The 20,566-nt window shown below is 35.7% G+C and overlaps 1 protein-coding gene across 3 annotated transcripts in view; it reads left to right on the top strand.

Annotated features, from left to right (window-relative positions):
- Positions 1 to 20,546, top strand: part of RAB3IP (RAB3A interacting protein) — a 32,834-nt gene extending 12,288 nt beyond the window's left edge. For 2 of the 3 annotated variants that reach the window (XM_071423439.1, XM_071423440.1), the window contains 8 exons: positions 3,480 to 3,575; positions 6,043 to 6,120; positions 6,483 to 6,686; positions 11,379 to 11,507; positions 13,701 to 13,813; positions 17,231 to 17,330; positions 17,435 to 17,504; positions 20,179 to 20,546. In XM_071423439.1, coding sequence (XP_071279540.1) covers positions 3,480 to 3,575; positions 6,043 to 6,120; positions 6,483 to 6,686; positions 11,379 to 11,507; positions 13,701 to 13,813; positions 17,231 to 17,330; positions 17,435 to 17,504; positions 20,179 to 20,261 — 873 coding nt within the window. In that variant the 3' untranslated portion in view covers positions 20,262 to 20,546. The remainder of the gene's footprint in view (positions 1 to 3,479; positions 3,576 to 6,042; positions 6,121 to 6,482; positions 6,687 to 11,378; positions 11,508 to 13,700; positions 13,814 to 17,230; positions 17,331 to 17,434; positions 17,505 to 20,178) is intronic. The other variant, XM_071423441.1, reaches the window with a different exon arrangement.
- The last annotated feature ends 20 nt before the right edge of the window (positions 20,547 to 20,566 follow it).

The following is a 20,566-nucleotide window of genomic DNA, read 5'->3' as shown; positions in this document are numbered from 1 at the left end:
CTGTATGCATTTTCCATCTCAGAAACAAACAGAGTGTTACAACAAATCTCATGTCTTCAGATCTGCTGTAAAACATGATGTTTTAAAACTCTGATGGATTAATAATAAACAGTTTCACAATAACTACCCAGGAATTCCAGTAGTACTATACAGTACTATTCAGCGTTATAAAATTTCTGCTCTTTTCTTATAAGTTAACAATAAAAATGAGGGTGTGTTAGAACTCTACTGAAACATATACTTTCAGTCTTTTCTAAAATCAATTTCCAGTTGAATTGTAAGGCCACAGGCTTGTGATGGTTAAAGGTGTCTTGGTTCTCTGAAGGTGTTCTAGCAGTTTCTGGCTGTCTTTGATGAAAGTTTCCACACTTCTTGTGCCATTGCAGTGCATTGTAGGCGAGTGAAATTTTCTCAGGCGAGTAGAAAGAAGACTACATGAAAGCAAAATAGAAACATCTTCACCCACACCATAAGATAATTCAATAGCTTGTGAAATTATGCTAAGTTTGAAAGGAGATTCTGGATCTTCTGTCGCATCAGATCACTCCCTTGTGAATCTGGTTGCAAAGGACTGATTTTTATGTAGCTTTTTAAAGTTGTCTGCTGAGTGAAGACCAGTCAAATAGGAGTGCATTTAATATAAATACTTCTTTGACAGCTTCAGAGTTCAGCAGTATCCCACAGTTCAGAATTTAGGTGATATCTGTAGAAAATGTTCTTTCCTTGGTATTATGAGTCTAGTTCTGACTTGGTTAAATTGCTGAGTTAGATGTAGGATGATTTTCTTCCTAGGATAAAGTGTGAATTGTTTTGAAGCAGTAATTTGCAATTCTTATCTCACGGTTGTTTTTAAATACTCACTCCATAGTCTGAGAAAATCAAAGAGAAATAAACAACAATATGACCCTTTGATACAGACTTTTTTTAACTGTAAGTTTTTTTCTCTTGAAGTTAATTTTTTCTTGCCTTCTGTAAGTGTGTTTGTAGTGTGCTTTATAATAGTTCCTCATCTTCATGTAGTTAATTTTTCAGAACAGTAATGTGTAAAGGACTGCAGCATGAATGGTTAGTCTAGCGCACAGAGTTGTCTTTTCTGCTTCTTTATTGGGTATGGCTGGGAAGTCTCCAGTAATGCCTTTAAGTCACAGGCAGTAGTAATGTTTCTGATAACTGCTAAGCTTTTTGCTTTGGGCACTCTTCATTTCTGCCTTGCCTAAAAAACCTGAACCTAAATTTGCTTGACAAAAATGTCTTTCATTATGCTTCTCTTGAGTCATGTCATGGAAACTTGTGTAGTGTTTGATAAATCCAGCTAAGCAGCCATGCGTAGTAGACTGCCTGATGCTGTCTTTTTGTTGAGAAACTTTACTCATCTGCCTAATTTTTAATCTAATCTCTCCTGATCTTTCCAGTTGCAGACAAAATGTAACTGTTTAAAGTTAGTAGTGTATCAGTAGTGGTAGGTGAACTTGAGGTTGTTCTACTTGCATTGTTAGTTTGACAACTCTTTACCTGAATATTGATACAATCTGCTTTTAAGAGGTAAATAGCAATGTTCTTATAAATCAGGGAAGTAAGCCAAAGGAAATGTTGATGTTTCCTCTGCATTTATAGGAAAAGTTTCAACTCTTTTTTGACCTTTAAGCATTTTGCATCAGAATCTTCTTTTTCCTGATTAAGAACCATACTTTATATGGAAAATACTTTGAACCAACAAAAAATAATTAAATTTTCCCCCTCCCACTTTTTTTTTAGCCTCTTTCCTTTTTTTTTTTGGGTTTAGTTTTTTGTATTTATTTCTCCTCCTCATGCCTCATCTGTGGGTATTTTCCTGCTGTCTTTTGGGGTTTTTTTTTTTGAGAAAGAGATAAGTCACTGTGTGCAGAGTAGTAGCTAGCAAGTAAGATTTGAATAGAATTTGAGAAATACCAAGTTTGGGAAAATCCCCATCATTTAAGTGGTACCTCTCAAAATAGTTGCAAATTGAAGCAAAAAAAATCCAAATGACAAACAAACTAGACTAAAAATCAATCAAAATGTCCAAAGTAAAAACCAAATAAAAGGATAGAATAATGCCTTTGATACTAAATGATTCTAGAAGATTCCCTAAACTCTTGTCCAGTCTAGGACCTGAAGTCAAACAGGAGCCTTCACCTTACATAAAAGTCTATTGCCAATTTCACTGCCGAAATTGAGAGCAAGACCTAATACCTGCATGCTACAAAGCAAAATGCAGTTTCCCACGTAGTTGTATGCAACATAACTTCAGTCATGAAGACTTTGGAGGAAATACTAACCACCTTCCAAAAATGCAAAAGAAGCTGCAATTTGGGCCTTTTTTCATGACTCTCTTGTGACTGGCCTCCCATAGTTTTCTGAAGGCAGCTATTTTTTACTGGCTTGTGGAGGTTTTCGGAGCAAATCATTGCTAGATTGTATTTGAAATCTTTAACCTACTAGTGACAGTCTTTGGTCTTGCATTTCAGGAACGATGGCAGTGTAATACCTTTCTTGGCAGGGAGAAGTGGAAAAAGAGGAGATGGATGGGGATGAGAAGGGAGCTAGGGCCAAAAAGAGTTTGAAAGGTCAGAATTGGCTACTTTTCTTTCTTTGACTCTATCTCTGCATCTTTCTCTTTCTGCAAGATCCCAGGGTTTAATGGATACAGAAGGGGAGAAGAACTTTCTTTCAAATTTCTTGTCAGCCTTTTTCTACTTCTCTGCAAAGGACCCCACTTTATCCTCAGTATGGATGACATTGGGCATAGGTCACTATTTTAGTGCCAAATCTGTGTTAAAAAATTACTGCAAGAATAGATATGGTCAGATATTTACTCAGATTTTAGTGGGGTGGACACTAACATTTTGAATTTCATAAAGTTGCTTTAATTTTATTTATAGATCTGCATAAACAAGGGCAAGGATATAATGAAAGAACAATTTTAGAAATATTGTAAAGAGATATTTGGAAGACAGTATTTATAGTAAAATATGTTTTAAGATTTGTTTAGAATTGCAGATTGTTCTGAGCCAGTGCTTTTTTATTTTTTTAATAAATTTTTTTAAAGGCTTACTTTAAACATATTTTAAGGAATGGGTAGATGAACTGGTGTTCTGTCTGTCCCAATAATTAAATTGATCTATATTTTATGTGAATACAGCCCTTTACACTTCCAGGGGGGAAAAAAAAGTTTTTTTTACTTCAGAGTATTTTGGAAGTGTTGGTGTTTAGCTTAGGTATACATTAGATTGCCCTGGTATAATTCTGTACAGCAGGAAGAAACAGCTATACATGCATAGCATTAATTTACTTGCTTTTAGTGTTATGATGACTATTTTGAAAGGCTTGGTATAGCAAAGGATTTATGCTCCTCTGATTATTTGCTTTAAGTTTTTTGTCCCCCCCTCTCTTGTGGTATTAGCTTTAAAAGGCCAAATTACTACTCTAAGTCAGAATAAATAACTTTCAATTTTCCATAGGAGCTGAAGTTAAAAGATGAAGAATGTGAAAGGCTTTCTAAAGTGCGAGATCAACTTGGACAGGAATTGGAAGAACTTACAGCTAGTCTGTTTGAGGTTTGTTGGAGTCTTCCATGTGATATACTTAAGGGAAGCTGAGCCAGATGTTTTATGTAGAACCAGTATATTGTATGCTGAATTTTTCTGCAATAAGTGCATAAAAGGATTTGTGTCCTGAAGACTTGGATGTGTGGAAGTAGAGGCTTAAGAGAAAGCAGCAGACTTTTCAATTAGATGTGAGACACCTTATTGAGCTTGTCAATCTGCCTCGACACAAAATGAAGAAAATAAGGGAAATAAATCAGCTTATTTTTTGGCATAACTATTTTGAGACAGCTTCTCTGTCTGACAACAAGGCTATCTAGATAAGAGCTAAATTTGGGGTTGCCATGGTGACTAAATAAAAAAATAACGTAGTTCCAGATGAATGGAGGTAGCAAGTACATAACTTAACCATGCTTTCAGCTTCTGAATTTTGGCTCTGGCAGCATGCTGCACCCACAGGCTTCAAAAGAAGCATTACTGCTGAGTGATGCACCAGGATGAAACCTGGTTACCAAGTGAGAAGCCTCAACTTTCAGTGGGACCTTTGCATTTGAGGAAAAGGCAGTAGTACCAGCAAAGATTGTGAGATTGTATTACACAGAAATAAAATGCTAAATCCATAACTTGAAGTAGGATCAGTTCTCATTTTATCTTAAGAATATATATAGGAATGCTTTGGGCCTAAATTGTGGTATCTTTAACTGTCAGAATACATTTCATAATCCGGATGATTTATACATTTACTGAATTGTAAGTATTGGCTTTCAGCATATGCATAAAGATACAACATTAGTTATGTTTTAGAAGCAGTGTTTAAGCCTATGATGTTGCATAAAAGTGCTATTAAACATTCAAAAATCAAATTACAAAGTACATCCTGATAGAGCAAGGTTACTTAAAATATTAAGCAGTTGCTTTGTGTAAAAAAAGAAATAGAAGAGTGGAAGGGTATTTTATAGTAGAAATACTTGTGTGTGCTGAGTGAAGGAAAATGTTGGGCAGGTATTTTTACTGTGGAGGAATAAAAGGAAAATTATTGGTGACATTTTTTATTTATGACATTGCATTGCTTAGAGCGGTGTGTCACTTTGTTAAAAATATGTTTGAAATACAGTTTATTAGTAATAATAGTTTGAATTTGAATTGTCCAGACTGTTATAGGCATGTTACCCTAAGTTTTCTTTTGTGATTTCATTTCACTTAAAGGCTCTAATAAGGCACAGTGGTGAGGTTTATTGATTTTTTTTTTTTGCACTGGGATCTGCAGCCCTTGAATTCATGTTTAATTTTGAATCCCACTAATTTCAGCAGCCATCTAAATGGGTATGCGAGGGCTTATATTGTTGCATCCCAGTGGAGGATTGAGACTTGTTTTGCACAGCTGGGTGCATATATTACATTATTACTCTGTAATAGCACAGTAACATGCTTTGCTTTCAAAGATCCATCACTAAGCAGAAACTGCATGGTCAATGTTAAATGTATTTGTACACATTGTATAAATGTGTATGTTCCCATTCTTGCATGTGTCTTGTTACATATGAGAATTTTACAAACCCATACTATACAGCTGTGTTGGATGCTAGTGGGAGCCAGATCTTTTGGTATGAAAATGTATGAACTTTTTTGTTTTATTTATATAGTGTCCAGATGTGCTAGGCGCTTTACAGATATGAAAAGGATCCTATCCCAAGTAATTTGGTTGCTGGCTCTGATATTTCGATTTTTGTGGCCTTCAGTAAGTACCACGTGAGAACAGTAATTTGATCATAGGCACAAATTGCTGGATCAGAGCCTAAACAAATACATTATACAGACAAAAGGCTTAGAGTTATGAGGTAAAAGGACATTGGAAAAACCCTCAGTCCTTTAGTGCTTTATTGGCTTAGCCTTGTTTCTTTATTTGGATTGTTTTATTAGTGCTTTTTCCATTCTACTGAAAAAATATTTATTAAATAATGAAGTGGTTTTATGCTGTTGTTTTGTCTTTTTTATTGATGGCAAGAATTTAGACTTCATAGTTGTTTGACTGGTTCCTTCATGCCGAAATTTACAGTTGTCTGAAACTGGTTATTCTGGCTACAACAAGGGAGAAGTTCTTTTGAATGTGCTACTGTGCCTATGTTGCTTTTGTTGCTACTGGTTGAGTCTTTCTCTTGGGGGTTAAGGAACTTGTCAGCCACCGGAGCATGACTGGAGCCTGGTGTTCATGACAGGTATTGTTCCTGCTGGAGTGGGGTAGGTGGAGTTGCTGAATTTTTGAATTTGGGCTCTTGACCAAGGAGAACCTTATTTGGCCAATGATGAATCAAAAATCATAGATTTATAGGGGTTTTTTTTAACGTAGCTATTTCGTTTCAGACTATTGCACATCTTAATAGTCACAAGTAGTCTTCATGAAGCAAAAGTATGTAATTAGTTGTTGGATTTTTTCATAGATTTGTGTGAAGCATTTACACTAGCTAAACATCTTTTATAGGAAGCACACAAAATGGTTAAAGAAGCAAATGTCAAACAAGCTGCAGCAGAAAAACAGTTAAAAGAAGCACAAGGAAAGGTGAGTTTTTTCCCCAGCTTGTTTGCTTTGTACTTTCACATGGTTTTAAATCTGAAGTGTGAATCATAAAGCTATAGGTAGAGGATTACCTGTATACATTTTTAGAATGTATACTCAATTGTTTTGTGTTGCTTGACATACTCGGACCCGGTGTTTCACTGTCATGTCAGCCAGCAAGGTGCATAGGAAGCCAGTGCTGCTACAGTATGCAATTGCCTGGGCATCTGTGTGTTAGTACTGTTGGAAGATGAAGTTTCAATGTGCAACGAGATAGCTGGACATGTTTTTAATTGATTTAACGTATTTATAAATTAATATATTTTTTGTTTGTTAATGACTTTATTCCCCCCTGCCCTGTGAAGATTGATGTCCTCCAGGCTGAAGTAGCAGCATTGAAAACACTAGTACTGTCTACTTCACCAACATCTCCAACTAAGGAATTCCAGTCTGGTGGAAGAACTCCTTTTAAGAAAGGCCATGCAAGAAACAAGAGTACAAGCAGTGCTATGGGTGGCAGTCATCAGGACCTTACCATGATGCAGCCAATTGTAAAAGACTGTAAAGAGGTAATGTACAAGGATCTTTCTCTTTTTGCTGATAAACTGGCTTTATTGTTTTGTTTTACTCACAATAAATAGAGTATATCTTAAATCTTCATTTAATGCTTACTATCTTAGCGATATTTTTCATAAATGAAAGAACTTTCCTTACATACCAATAGGAAGTGATTTTTCCAAGTCTTATTTACCTTTAAAACATTAAGGGAAGATGAGATAAGATTTCAAATATTGAAATTGCATTAAAAAAATTAATTGGTGATTTAAAAACCCTAAACAATAAAATAAACAATATAACTAAATGATAGGTCCTGGTGAACTTTTCATGAAATCCATCACTGAAAGTTCATAAACTTTCATAAGCATTGTATAAACTGTCATAGAAAAGAGGAAGAGTAATTTTATAGATCAGTAGTCGGTGAAAGAGGCCAGCGAAAAGATGAAATCAGTAATTTATTAGAGAACAGGTTCTAAGTCACTGGAATCCTGAGTCCTATCTGTTTTTTGGGGATTTTTTGTGTGGGTTGGGGTTTTTTTGTTTGGTTGGTTTTTTTTTTGGTTGGTGTGTTTGCTTGTTTTTTAAATCTACTCATGTCATTGAAATTAGGGAAATAATGTGGCAAGGGGTTGATACTTGGAATGGTAGTAGCAAAAATTGACCAAAGTGTAGAGAAGAAGCTTATTTTATTGGGTGGTTAGTAAAACAGCAGATGAAATCCTAAAATCAATAAATGAGAAATGAGGCATTTAGGAAAAAAATGCAAATAGCAAGCTTGCTCTTGGAAAAGAAAGCTCTTGGAAAGAGCTACATTGTGCTGGAAAAAACCTAGTATCCTTGTTGATCATTGTCTGAAAACCCTATTTCAGTGTTCAGTGATGGTCAAAGACGTACAGACAGTTAAGAGTTTTTAGGCAAGGAATAAATAACAAAAGATAGTATTGTACTGCTCTATAAACATGTAGTAAGAGTGTTTCTGCACATGCAGCTATGATATATTCATCCCAGAAAGGACACTGAAAATAGCTCAAAGTATAACATAGATGGTCAAACCTGATGGAAAGATTTCTGTGTAGAGATACTTGAGATAAAAGAAAAATCTCTGCAATCTCAGGTGACATGGAGAAAATGAATGATGAACAATTATTAATGAATTAATGAAAACTCTGGAAGCTAAAAGGAAAATAATTTATAGTCAGTACTTAATGAAATATTTTCATGAGGAAATAAGATTAAAAATACATCAAAATAGTCATGGAAAGTGACAAAAAAAAGCCTCTCAATATATACAGGAGATAGATATGACATTTGGCTTAGAAAGTGTCTTTTGCTACAGACTGCTGGAAGTTTTGAGACTGTCAAAGAATACACATCACTGTCCTTCCCCTCAGACGTCTCTTCAGCCAGCTCTGTGGCTGCTGGCTATTGTCAAAGGGGTGATAAGCTGACTGGATCCTTACACTTCATTTTACCATTAATTGCATTTGTACTGGACACCATTTTACTATAGAAAAATTTTACTAGAAAGTTACTGTAGAAATATTTTACTAGAAAATGAAGGCATCTTCTAGTTGATGTTTCATACTCAAAAGAAATCAGATTATTTACAACCTACTTGCCCACTTTCAGTGGTATCAAGGATTTTTCCTTACTAAAACTGAATCCTTGTTGCCTTTCAGAAAAGGGGAGAACTGGAATGGAATCTAATTACTTTGTAAGCATCACACCGAGGTCATGACTCAATGAAATTTTTTAGTCTTGGGCAAGAGCGAGAGGCCAGAGAAATCTGTTTTACCACAGTGTCTCATGGAGAGAAGGTGGTGATTGTGGAGGACATGCTGCAGAAGAACCAGTCTGCCTGATGCTTTTCTTTAGTTAATTCACCTTTTTGTTGGCTGCATAAGGAGACACTTCAAGGCTGCCTAAGGCTGCTCAAATTGGTGACTTTTTCTACCAGTGACGGCCCAGGGAATCACTAAGAAGCACATTGGTTTTCTACCCAGTGGGACTGGAGTATTTTTATTTCTCTTCTGAGTGAGAGTATTTAATGGAATGTAGAATGGGGTGAAAAGAAAAGCAGGAGATAAATGCCTTCCCAGCAGTTCCGGTTATCTAGTGCTTTGGCATGTTGTTTACTGGCTTTATTTGTAGCTGCTCTAAGATAAATTTTTTGCATTTCTTGGAGTTTGGGTCTGGAACCCTAGTTCAGTCCCCTTCTTGCTTGTTCATGCCACTGAGTTGTTACTTTTTGGATCTTATTCTTCTGATTCTGAGTGACTTGACTTCTAAGGGGGATCAAGAGTACCCTTGCTCAGGGCTGTGTATTGGTCCTGAGCCAATAGATTTGGACCCTTTTGCAGAGTCTACCACCTAGAGCTTTGAGTTATGGGATGGAGCTGGGTGTAAAGATGGTCAGCTCTCAGATTTCTTTGTGGAATGTAGACAAGAGTCATGAGTGTTTGGCAGTCCACCCTAAATTGCAGTGGGGCTAGAAAGCTGCCAACATCCCGGAGAAATATTTCCTAGTATGTGGTAGGAAGCTCTAGATAAATAGACATGTCTAATGAATTTCAGTATTAAAAAGATTGAGATAAGCTGCCCAGATCTCAAGCAGACAGGTATCTGCCTCACCAGAGGCATCACAGTTTTTCAAAGAGCTGAGATATTTTGCTGATGTCATATTTATTATAATGAAAGCATAAAAAATTTAACTGGAATTGTTATTACATTTGATTGTATATTTAATTTCAGGTAATCAAAACTGGGATCTAGTGAAAGCATCTATAAAGGCAGGGAGGAGATACACACATATCACACATTGTAGATTGAAAATGAAGATCATCAGGCTATGGTCACTGAACAATTCTTCTCAAGGCAGCTTCTTATAAACTGTCGGTTTAGGTAAAATTGAGTAAATATAGAAAATAACCAAGTTGATAAGAAATGCATCTTAATTTTTAGAATTCTAAAGTGCAAGTAAAAAATTGATGGTTTTCTGCTGGTAGCTCTTGATTGTATTAATTTTGAAGCCAGACCTGAGATGGGTTTAAGTTATGGGAAATGTTCCTTTGGGGGGAGCAATTTACACATATTGAATTGCACTTGTACCATGAAGTTGGTGGCTTAGCAACCAGAACACTTATGGATTAGCTTAATTTAGATAGTTGTTCCTGATTGTACCTGAGCATAATGCAAGTGGCTCTAATGAAAAACGAAATTTCCAGTCTAATTTTTGTAAGTTATTTTTCAAGGAAAAAACAGAAAAAAGTTTAACCAAAAACGCCTGAAAATGATGAAAAGAACTCCCCAAAGCATATATGTAAAAGAATGGCAAAGTACTGAGAGCTCAGAAGGGGTGATGCATGGGGAATGAAAAAGAGACTGAGGTTGATTCAAAGCAGCATACTGTTCTTTTAAATAGGATTAAAAATCAACTTTTAGTATGTGCTATACAAAATTTTAGATTCACATCCTGGCTTGTCTTTCTCCTGCAGTGTACATCCTTTCAATAGTTTTAGTTTTAGGAGTATAGCCTGCTGTCGTTCAGCAGACTGAAGGTGCTGAAGCAGAATGTCCAAACCAGTCTGGGGATGGTGCTGCATGTCCCTTTGGGACTGGAGTTAGTTTTATCTGTTGGATTAAGAGCACATGTCAGAAGCACTCACCCCCACTCTGCTTGGAGCCCATGAAAGGTCTTTTCCCAGGTAACCCTAAAGCAGATGATGTGCTCTGGGAGCACCTCAGTGTGCTCTAGCTGTTAGTGGGTAGCAAGCCTGTGGGACAGATTGCCCCATAATGCAAACAGATTTTTAATAACAACCTAGTACCCATCTCTGGAGCACCACACTGGGTGGGGGCCATCCCGCTGCTAACTGATCTCAGCCTGGAGGTGACAAAACAAGGTGTTTTCAAAGCAGGTACAATTATTTTTTCCTAACACAGAAATACAGTTCTTCTGAGCATGATTTAATAGGTAATTTTAGCATTTCCTCTTTGCCTAGAGGAGCTGTTGGGGAAGCAGGCTCATAAATCATTCCCAGCAACCATCATTGCCTTTCTGTTGTAGGGAGGTGTAGGAGAGAGTTTTATCCTAAAGAGGAGAAGTGAAGAATAATGGTGTACTTTTAACTGAGTTGTACTTTGACTTCCTCTTTTCTTAGGATATTCAGTGTGTTAGTCTGTTTTCTTTTAGTGTTTGGATAGTAGCAAATTGGAGTCAGAAGCAGCATGAACATGTAAGATGTCTAGGATTGCAGTTGTTTTCTTTGAATTTCTCTGCTTTTCTTAACTTACATAAATGGAGGGGAACTGAAGTACTTTAAGGAAGGTGCATGAAGATGGAAACTGTTTTCTGGCTTTTCCTAAGTATTTCAAAGCTATCTGTAAGCTTAGGAAATGGGGGAAAGGTCATTAGCTTGTAGTGGTAGTGTGCAGTGGTAACCAGTAAGTGCATTATCTCTGTGTATTGAAAATCATTTTGTTTTGATTTGCTTGAATTTACAGGCTTAGGAAAGTGGATTTAAGAAGGTATTTGTAGCTGAACCATGATAGCATTCTTTCAATTTACACATCACATTCTTTCAGTTTTTCCATTACAATAGAAGGCATTTTAATGCTTATTATTTACCTGTGGATGTTTGCAAATGATAGACACTAGTGTGATAATTATGTTACTAAAATATGTGAATTTTTGTGTGTTCTAGGCTGACCTGTCTCTGTACAATGACTTCAGGTCTTGGAAGGATGAGCCTACTATGGACAGAACATGTCCTTTCTTGGACAAAATTTATCGGGAAGATATTTTTCCATGTTTAACTTTCTCCAAAAGTGAGGTAATGGAAATGGTCGAAATGTGCTCACTGATATCTTCCCCTTAAATATGTTACATGGAACCAAAAGACTATTATATTGTTTTTAATATGAAGTTTAACCATTTTTGTTTCATTAGTCTGTGGCAATTTACAGTGAAGTCCTAAAGTTTGACCATTTTTTTCTTCACTATTCTATTCCATTTACGCTCTTCCAGAGATGGCCTTTTTATGTCTACTTCTTCAGATGTTATGCCTGTCTGTTAGAATCTGATCTTTGCTGGAATGGATGGAAGTTTTCTTCCTGATACTTCAAATAGAGTGTAAAAATTGTATTCTATGTCTTGTTTATATAGGGGGCAGTAGAGACCAAGATACTTAATTTTGTGGACTGATTTTCTCTCATATCAGTCAAAGCAGACTGCAAGTATAGTCTGGGCCTTTTCTTGAAGAGACGTCTGAGTTACAAAAATTTGGCTTAGGGATTTAAGATTCAACAGGGGAAGTTGGTGAATATGGTTTTAGAGGAATCAAATTAGGAGGCTTTTTTCCTTGTGTTATTCCCACACATTCTCCTATACAGAGGAAATACTGGAGTTTCACCTATCCTGGGAATAACATGGAACTGATTGCAGATCCAACTGCTTTGCTGAGTTTTTGTCCTTAAGCACCATTTATAGGCTGTACTTGTAGTACCTGTCAGTAGGGAAAAGGGAGCATATTCTTAGATCTTTATTAAAATCAGAACAAGAAATTTTAAAGTCCTAAGTATTGATATTCTTTCCCAATAAAATTAAACACCTACATTTTCTTCATAATGTTAATGTGTTGTTTTCAGGAGGTATTATGTTCTTTTCCCATGCTTTTCATCTACTGTTGCTTGCTGGCTGTAAGCACATGCAGTCTTTTAGTCAATTGTATACCAGTTTATGGTTGGTGTACAGCATCATATAAACCTCTCCCACCAAAATTTTACTTGGTTACTATGGGAATTAAATTGCTTCTGCAGTATATGTAAGTAGGCCATCCTGTTGTCTTTTGCAGCAACTTAATTTTGGAATGTGTTCTTCATTGGTACTATAAGTACTGTAGATTTGTATTGCCTTTTAAGGGAAGAACGAGGCTTCTAGCACTTGTCAGTTACACCATTTATTGTTTCCAAATGCTTTGTGTAGTGACCAACTTCTGTTTTACTTGGCTATTGATGCTAGTGTGCAGTTAAACCAAGCAATAAATTGCACATGTATTGTGTTTTTGAATAATTGGAAGTGCAGCTATGTGAATGGTTGAAGTATTACATTAACTCTCAGTAGCCTCTTGTGTGTACGTGTAGTGTTCTGCTTTTGGCAGAAAGAGTATTTCATATGAGCTACTTTAATAGTAACATTCTGGTCTTAAAATAATTAAAGTGCAATAGAGAAAAATACCTTTATTACTTAGTAGGAAAGAACCTTGGCACAAAATTAATTCATTAGTAATGTAAATTGCACCTTTTTTTAAATCAAGTAATGGCTATTACTTGAAACGGTGGTCTTGGACAAATGTTCAATCCACTCAAGCAAAATGGTCACATTTCCAGTGTCTTATGATTGCTTATAAGGAGTGAACATAAAAAAACCTGAGCAAAGTTGCCCTTTAAGTAGGCTAGTGTTTGAAAGTTGCAACTGGCTTTTCTGTATATTGTTCAGTCTTACTCGTTTGAACACCTTGCTAGAGCTATCTTCAGCTGAAAACAGTGACATAACATTTCCTTGTTTTATTTAAGATAAAGATGTATGGAGCATAATTTTGTATTTTTCATACAGCACAATAAAATCAGGCCATTTTTTTAAAATAAAGTTTGTGTGATATTCAGTCTCTGACAAGAGCATAGCATATATAAATACATGTGCTATTTGGGTGTATGAGGAAAAGCTGAAAATACAGTTAGTGTTTTAAACATGCTTTACTACATTCCTGGCTGTAAAGGAAGTTAGGTTGCCTCAGGGAAGGCAGGGTTATTTCTAGGGCAGAATTTAAACAGGAGCCTGGAAATGGGATCTCTTGCTCATGATAAAAGCGAAATCTTATTTGTAATAGAATTTTTGTTTGGTGGGTTGATTTTTTTTTTCCTTCTTTCCTGTGTTCTTAAGTTTCCAGAATAAGAAATATGTCACTGCTTTGAGGCAATGTATGAAGCAGAGCTGTTTTTAACTGCTTTCTAAATTTCTCTTGCAGTTGGCCTCAGCTGTTCTGGAAGCTGTTGAAAACAACACTCTGAGCATTGAACCTGTTGGCTTGCAACCTGTTCGATTTGTGAAAGCTTCTGCAGTTGAATGTGGGGGACCAAAGTATGTTGAGCTGACACAGGGGGATACTCTTGACTCATTTGAGTTCTCTTGGCTTGAGAAAACTGCTATCAGCTGATTTACCTCAGTCAAATTTGTGTATCTTAAATTTAATTCCCTAAAAATCTAGGACTTCAAAATTGTTCTTACAGATTTTGTGGGAAAGTAAGCAACTAATAAACGAAACTTTTAAAAAATCCCCTAATATAGAACAAACCTTATCATTTGGGGAGAGCTTGACTTTTGCTTGTTTTGATGCATTGACCCTGAAAGTAACATTCACCTCTTTGGAGAAGGGCATTCTGATACTTAAACCAGATGGCTTTGAACTGGGGGCTCTGAGCTGGAAAGGATCGTGAAAGGAATAGGTATTGAAATAGTACAGGCTGGGTTTATGACATCTGGAGTACTTGTGGCATAAAAAATACAGGACATACGTAGGACACTAACAAAGGTAGCTGAAGTATTTGAGAAATATAGAGAGAGTTGATCCTCTGAATTTGAGCAGGAGGAATGTAAGTGGGAATGAAGATGAATGAGAGTTGGAATCTAAAGTAGGAAGTATGCTTGAATGACAGGAAGGAAGGTTATTTTAAAAATTCTGGAATGGTCCTAGGAAATGTGAAGCAAGACTTCTTGTCAGGTGCTGATACAAACACTGAAATTGGGTAGGAGGGACTTGCCTGAGGCACTGAGGCTTTGATTATGTGGAGAAGGAAAGGGATTGTAGGATGCCTTAGTGGATGTTGGAGTAAGAAAGCGAGGTCAGTCTAGATATTAATCTGAATATCTTCCAAATCTTGAGAAAGACTTGACCATTCTGTTGGAAGTATTTTGGACAAGTTGACAACTTACTCTGTAATATTTGATTTGAGAGAGCTCACTTTTATAATGGAAACCTTTCATAAGAATGTTTTCATCTGACTCTTAAGATTTCTTTCTTTCTTATTGCCATTGCTTTTTAATTATTTTTCCTCTGACTGTAAGAGAAACTACTACTGACGCGTCTCAAAATTATTTATTTTCTCTTTAAAGAGGCTGTATAAAATGAAAATTTGTTTTGCGTGTTTTATGACTTAGTCTTTGATCCCTTCTAGCCTGCAAAGTTCAAGCATTCAAATTTTTTTCAACTTCCTCCTGTCACTAGAACACACTCTTTGAGCTGTAGCAGCCTCTCATCAAAAGGGCCTACACCAGTAATGGAGCTACTCAAGGAGTAGGGAATTCCTATCCAAGATCTGCCACTGTAATCTGTGTTTCATGAAAGCAGTAGAGAATCTGGACAGTCAGAAACCACTGAAACAAATCATGTGTCATCAAAAAACAGCTGGCAAGTGGATTTGAAATCATTGTGGTTCAAGCAACTTTGCCACATCTTGATGTGATGAAATACTTAACCCAGACAGGAGACTCAACTGCATCATTCAGAAATTTGTGGAGATTTTAAACTTGTTTTCTCCAGTGTAGGATAACTTTAAAATCAGAACTTAGAAAATCCTTACATATTTGGCAAGATAGAGATTCATGTTTTGGGATGACAATACACAAGTTGTAATTTAGTTATCTTAGATATACCAAAAGGTCAGGCAAATTCTTCTCTCCCTTTTCCAACTCTTCTGTACCAACAAAACCTTCTGTGCTGCTGCTTGTAGGTAAGTAATAGGTAAGGAATCTGCAGTATTTAAGTGTAATTTTACAGCAGTTGTGCTTTGCCTTATATATTATTACTGGAACTGAACGGGAAATAGGTGTTGCAGTTTTCACTGAATCAGCATAGCAGTTTCATGTTTTTATTTTTATATGGTACAAAATGCTTTTTTAATTGAAACTATCGACTTAAATGGGTGACTTAATATAGACAAACTGAAAATAAGCAATAACAAAAGCTAGAGTAATGTTTTTAAAGAATTCATTTTGTTGTACCTTTGCATTTTGTTGTACGTTTGTGTGGAGGTAAAAAGGTGCATAAAATAGTGAGTAACAGCCCAAATAGCATAGTGAGGGGTGGAGGACAGAAAGCTGTGATAGTAGTACAGAAGGGTTCTGAATATACAGAAGGTAGTGAATGGTAACTGTGATGGTGTGTAGGGAGTGCTGCCCTAACAAAAGGCAGCGGGGTTTCCCCAGAAGATTCACATAATTGTGCCCAAGGCGAACAAAGCGCCGAGCTGTGTGTGCTGTACAGCACAGAACTGAGTCACCAGCAGGAACCCTCAGCTTTCACTGCTGTGATGGAAGACAACACAGAGAAGGCAATTATGTAACCAGAAGAAAAAAGGAGTTTTATCTTCCTGTCATTGAAAGTTTGTCTTCTGACAAAAGCTAGACTGAAATTGTGATCCAGCTTGCTTCAGCTACTTTAGGATTTCTTGTATCAAGGAACTGCTGTTAGTCCTCATAAATTGCTATGGAAAATTGTATACACACTTGCATTTTCTCCTGTTTTACATGGTTCTGTGGACCAGTTGCAGGCAATTTAAAAAAGCCTATGAGCCACTGTTCAGAACCACAGAAGCTTAGTAATTTTTGTTTCACTTTTGAAAGGCAGCTTGTTCGTAGACTCCCCAGTTTCATGAGGTAGAAATGGGAGAAAGAAGAGCCAGCAGCTTTTAAAATTAATGAAACAGTGGTTGCCATGACAACCCAATTCATCTGAGAGGCTGTAATACAGACATTCAGAATAAATCAAATTCTTCTCATCTTTAAAAATTCATTCATTTCCTAACTTGGTTTTTTTTTTTGGGAACAGTTTGTGGTGACTAATGACCTTTTCTGAATACTGCATAGTTGCAATACACCAGAAGTAAATTTGATTATTTTACTCTCACTTTTTGTAATGGTAACAGAAAGAATTACTGCCAGACAGCCAATTTTCCTTTGTTCCAGAAGATTTTATACTCTGAATGTAAAATATTATTTCAATTTGGGCATAAATGCAAAACTAGATTTAAAATGCATCTTAGAGAATTGACTGCTCTTCTGTGAGGCTGATTTTTTTTTTTTTAGGATTAAATACAATATCAAGTGTAACTTTAAAAAAATATGTTCAAGTGTTGGCATCAACTGATACTTTTAAAAATGTTTATTTGACATACCAAGAGTTAATTAAAGAAATCCCACTGTGCCAGAGTTGTCAAGCCAAATTAAATTAGTGAATATGGAAGTTCTTTCCCAGAGCTAAAGAAAGTTTTAAAATTCAAAAAAAGCATCATAATGCACCAATAGATTGAAATGAAATTAGACCTTGTGGGACTAAAATAATTGACAACATAATGTAATAATTGCAGCTTGTAAAATGAAGTAGACACCCATCTGTCTGTGCCAATGTGAAGCAGTTACATTGACACCATAAACACATGCATGTGTTTAGACATTAGTGTCAGATTGGTTTATTGAATCATGTGACCTTTATATTTGTAGGAAGTGTGCTCTCAGTGGACAAAGTAAGTCATGCAAGCATAGAATCAAATTAGGAGATTCAAGCAGTTATTACTACATTTCTCCTTTCTGTCGTTACAGGGTAAGTAGATTTACTATTATTTAATTTAGTGTAGTAGTTATTTAACTATTTTTCCATGCCTCTATACAAAATTACATTAACCACCATTATTTTTATGAGTTTAGATCACTTCTGTGTGTAACTTCTTTACATATATTCGATACATCCAGCAAGGACTGTTGAAGCAGCAAGATGGTGAGTATAAAAAATTGTATTTGACCTATATAAAGACATTTATATAATGCCTGTTCCTAAAAGTTGCTCTCTGTGTAACAAAGTTGCTATCTGTGACATTACAGGTTATCAGTTAGTCATAGTTGTAATTTTGAGAATATGTTGATATTTCACTCTCCAATAAAGTTATTTTTTAAAACAACAAATTATAATACATTGATTTTCAGTTCATTTAAAAACCCCTTATGCAGTAAGAAATGTTAAAATATAACTAGGGGAGTTAGTCACAGTTTTTCCACACAGTGGTCAAAAATCAAATTTGTGTCACAGAATGTGGAGGTATTTTCAATGCAAAAAAAAAATTCAGTTTGGTTTAATCTGGACCACTTTTTCTTTAGCTTGGTGTTTTGTTATGTCTTCTGGTTTTGTGCAGTGGCAGTTGAGACAGTTCTTGTCAGACTGTTTTTCCAGGGGGAACTGGCAAGAAAGACAATATTTTGGGTGAAATTGCAAAATGTAAAATATATAGAAAACCTGTAATCATTCATCTGAGTGCAGGGGATAATTGAGATCATTGCAGTGGCATGGCCAAATCTTGATTAGGGCTCTGGTTAAGAATGTAAGGCTTGATCACCCTCCACGCCAAAAGAGAAATGTGATTTTTGCTGCCATTGCTTCAGGCTGTGGCTTGGGGGGGTTCCCTACCTTTGTTACCCAGTTGCTTTGGTTGTGTCAGAATATCATATCCAACAACTGCCTATTTAAACTGTTTCTGCACAGTAATTCAGAAATTTGCTTAGCTGGGCTATGTGGTTCTGATCTGTCCATATAAAAGAAGACGTTTGTGAAAACATATTCGCAGTACACCTAGTTACTTGATTTTGGAATTTAAAAATATATTGCATGTTGGAGGCATAGCTTTGTCTTCATTTTCAAGACCATTTTACCTGTTTATCACTATAAAAGGAAAAGATTATTTGGCTGTGTTTAAACTGCACACAGTTGATTCAATTCTGTTTCCTGTCCAGGTCAAAGAATATTGCCAAACAGCTTTCAGTCCAAATTTTTTTGAAACGGGTCATATCACTCAGGCTTCCAGAAGCACTGAGCCAGATAGTGGAAAAAGTGTCATTAGCCCCATGTCAATAGTAAATGAAAATATTTGCTTTCTCTGTGAAAATGTAAATTTTTTTTTTAGTTCAGTTGCATTTTTGGAAGTAAAGTAAATCAGTTAACATTGTAATATTTATGGATGTCTGTGCATTTCATTATTCCAGTTTTCAAGTGTCTGTGGATTTCCTCCATCAAGAATTTGGCTAGAATTAGCCCTGCTTTCCTACCTCACCTATAGTCCATCTCTTCCTGATGTTTCCAAATTTCAAGAGCTCAGGATTTTAGCTACACCCAAATATTTCTAACCTGAAGTACTCCTGAGGTGATAGATAGACTTAATTACAAAAAATAATGCTGTTAATTTTCAATGTTAAAGGGTCATGGAATTCACCAGAAATTCTGCTATTTACTATACTTAATTATGCTTAATAAAACCTTCAGATGGTGGTAATTTTTACTAATTTACTAGCATCACTGAAGATCTTGAAAATGCGTTATTTAAGTTTTAATATGGTTTGTAGTCAAAAGGCTTTTACTTTGACCAAAAGGACTTGTGAAGTTTCAACTAAAAATTATTTACTTTGCTATCGAGATTAAAATAAAGGAAATTAATTGGTTTTTTATATCATATAATGAAATATTTTCAACATTATCAGATTGATTTATTCTTCCCAAGAAGTTTGTAAAAAAAACCCCAAAGTTTGGTGTTTCAGCTCAGTTATCATCTTTACCACTAGAACATAGCATTTGCATTTCTAACTTTATGTAAGGATTTCAACAATACATTCACAAGAATGTAGGCAGTCATCATAATTGTCTGTATAATGTGCTGCATGCATTTCTACTAATGCACCATATAATTTTTAAGACAGAGGTCACTTATGCAAAAGTGTTTTTGAACTATGGTAGAGAAGACCTTGTGCTTGTTCAGGTTTATGATACTTGTAGACGTTCTACATCAGGATCTTGACTGCATGGAAATTTTGTCTTGAATAATTATTTACCCCATGATTTTGATTTGTATTGCTGTGACATCTAGAAGCTTAGGCTATGCATTAGGCTTATCACATTTAGAAAGATACAGATGAGATAAGAAAAAAGGGTCTTTCCTACCCAATTTATTGTTGCTAGTAGATTACTATAGGAAAAAAGGGAGCAAGAAGGATTATAAAAGGTAAAATTGCAGATTCTTTGAAACAATTCTTATTCAACAAGCTCTACTTTTTTCTTTTTGTAGTCATTTAGTTTCACAGAAAATGACTCAAGGGGCAGGGAAGCTTAAATAAGAAACTGCAATTAATTGAAGCTGACAAGAATACTGATATAGTTCTGTTCTCCATTTTAAAGATAACTAAAATCTGAGGAATTTTTCATAGGACTCTCACTTAGAATGTTTAGAATATGTGCTTGAACAAATTTTGTCATAACCGAATACAATTTGCCTTTTCACATACTAATGTTGGTTTTACCAGATGTTTGTTATGAAGTTCCCCTAAACTTATGTAGAGTAAGGCAGCCTGAATACATCAGTTGAAATAAAATGTGAATTTGGTATATTTAATGATATTTCTGTCTTTTTTAGTGGATCAGATGTTCTGGGAAGTTATGCAGCTGAGACGAGAGATGTCACTAGCAAAACTTGGCTATTACAAGGAAGAGCTCTAAAACTTTTTACTCTTGTGCGTGCATGAACTTCATTGAATATACATAACTAAAATTGCTGAACCTCTTTTTGTCACTTAATATTTATTTCCACAAAGTGGGTCCAAGATCTTTTTCCATTTGCAGATGGCACTACGAAGTACTGTGATTGTTTTAAACTGACCTATGCTGTATATGCGTACATATAATACTTAGTTAAACAAATGTGGTAAGCACTTGCAGGTGTATTAGTGATTGTAATTTACATTTAAAAACAAACCTTCTGATTAAAGTGTTAATCTGAAACAGTCTCTGTCTTCTGTTCTTTG

The sequence above is a fragment of the Agelaius tricolor genome, unplaced genomic scaffold (genome assembly GCF_023055355.1).
Source record: "Agelaius tricolor isolate 1412-34295 unplaced genomic scaffold, bAgeTri1.0.p SCAF_3, whole genome shotgun sequence".
Taxonomy (NCBI): Eukaryota; Metazoa; Chordata; class Aves; order Passeriformes; family Icteridae; genus Agelaius; species Agelaius tricolor.
The sequence above is the reverse complement of the archived record's forward strand: the minus strand, read 5'-3'. Positions and strand labels throughout refer to the sequence as shown.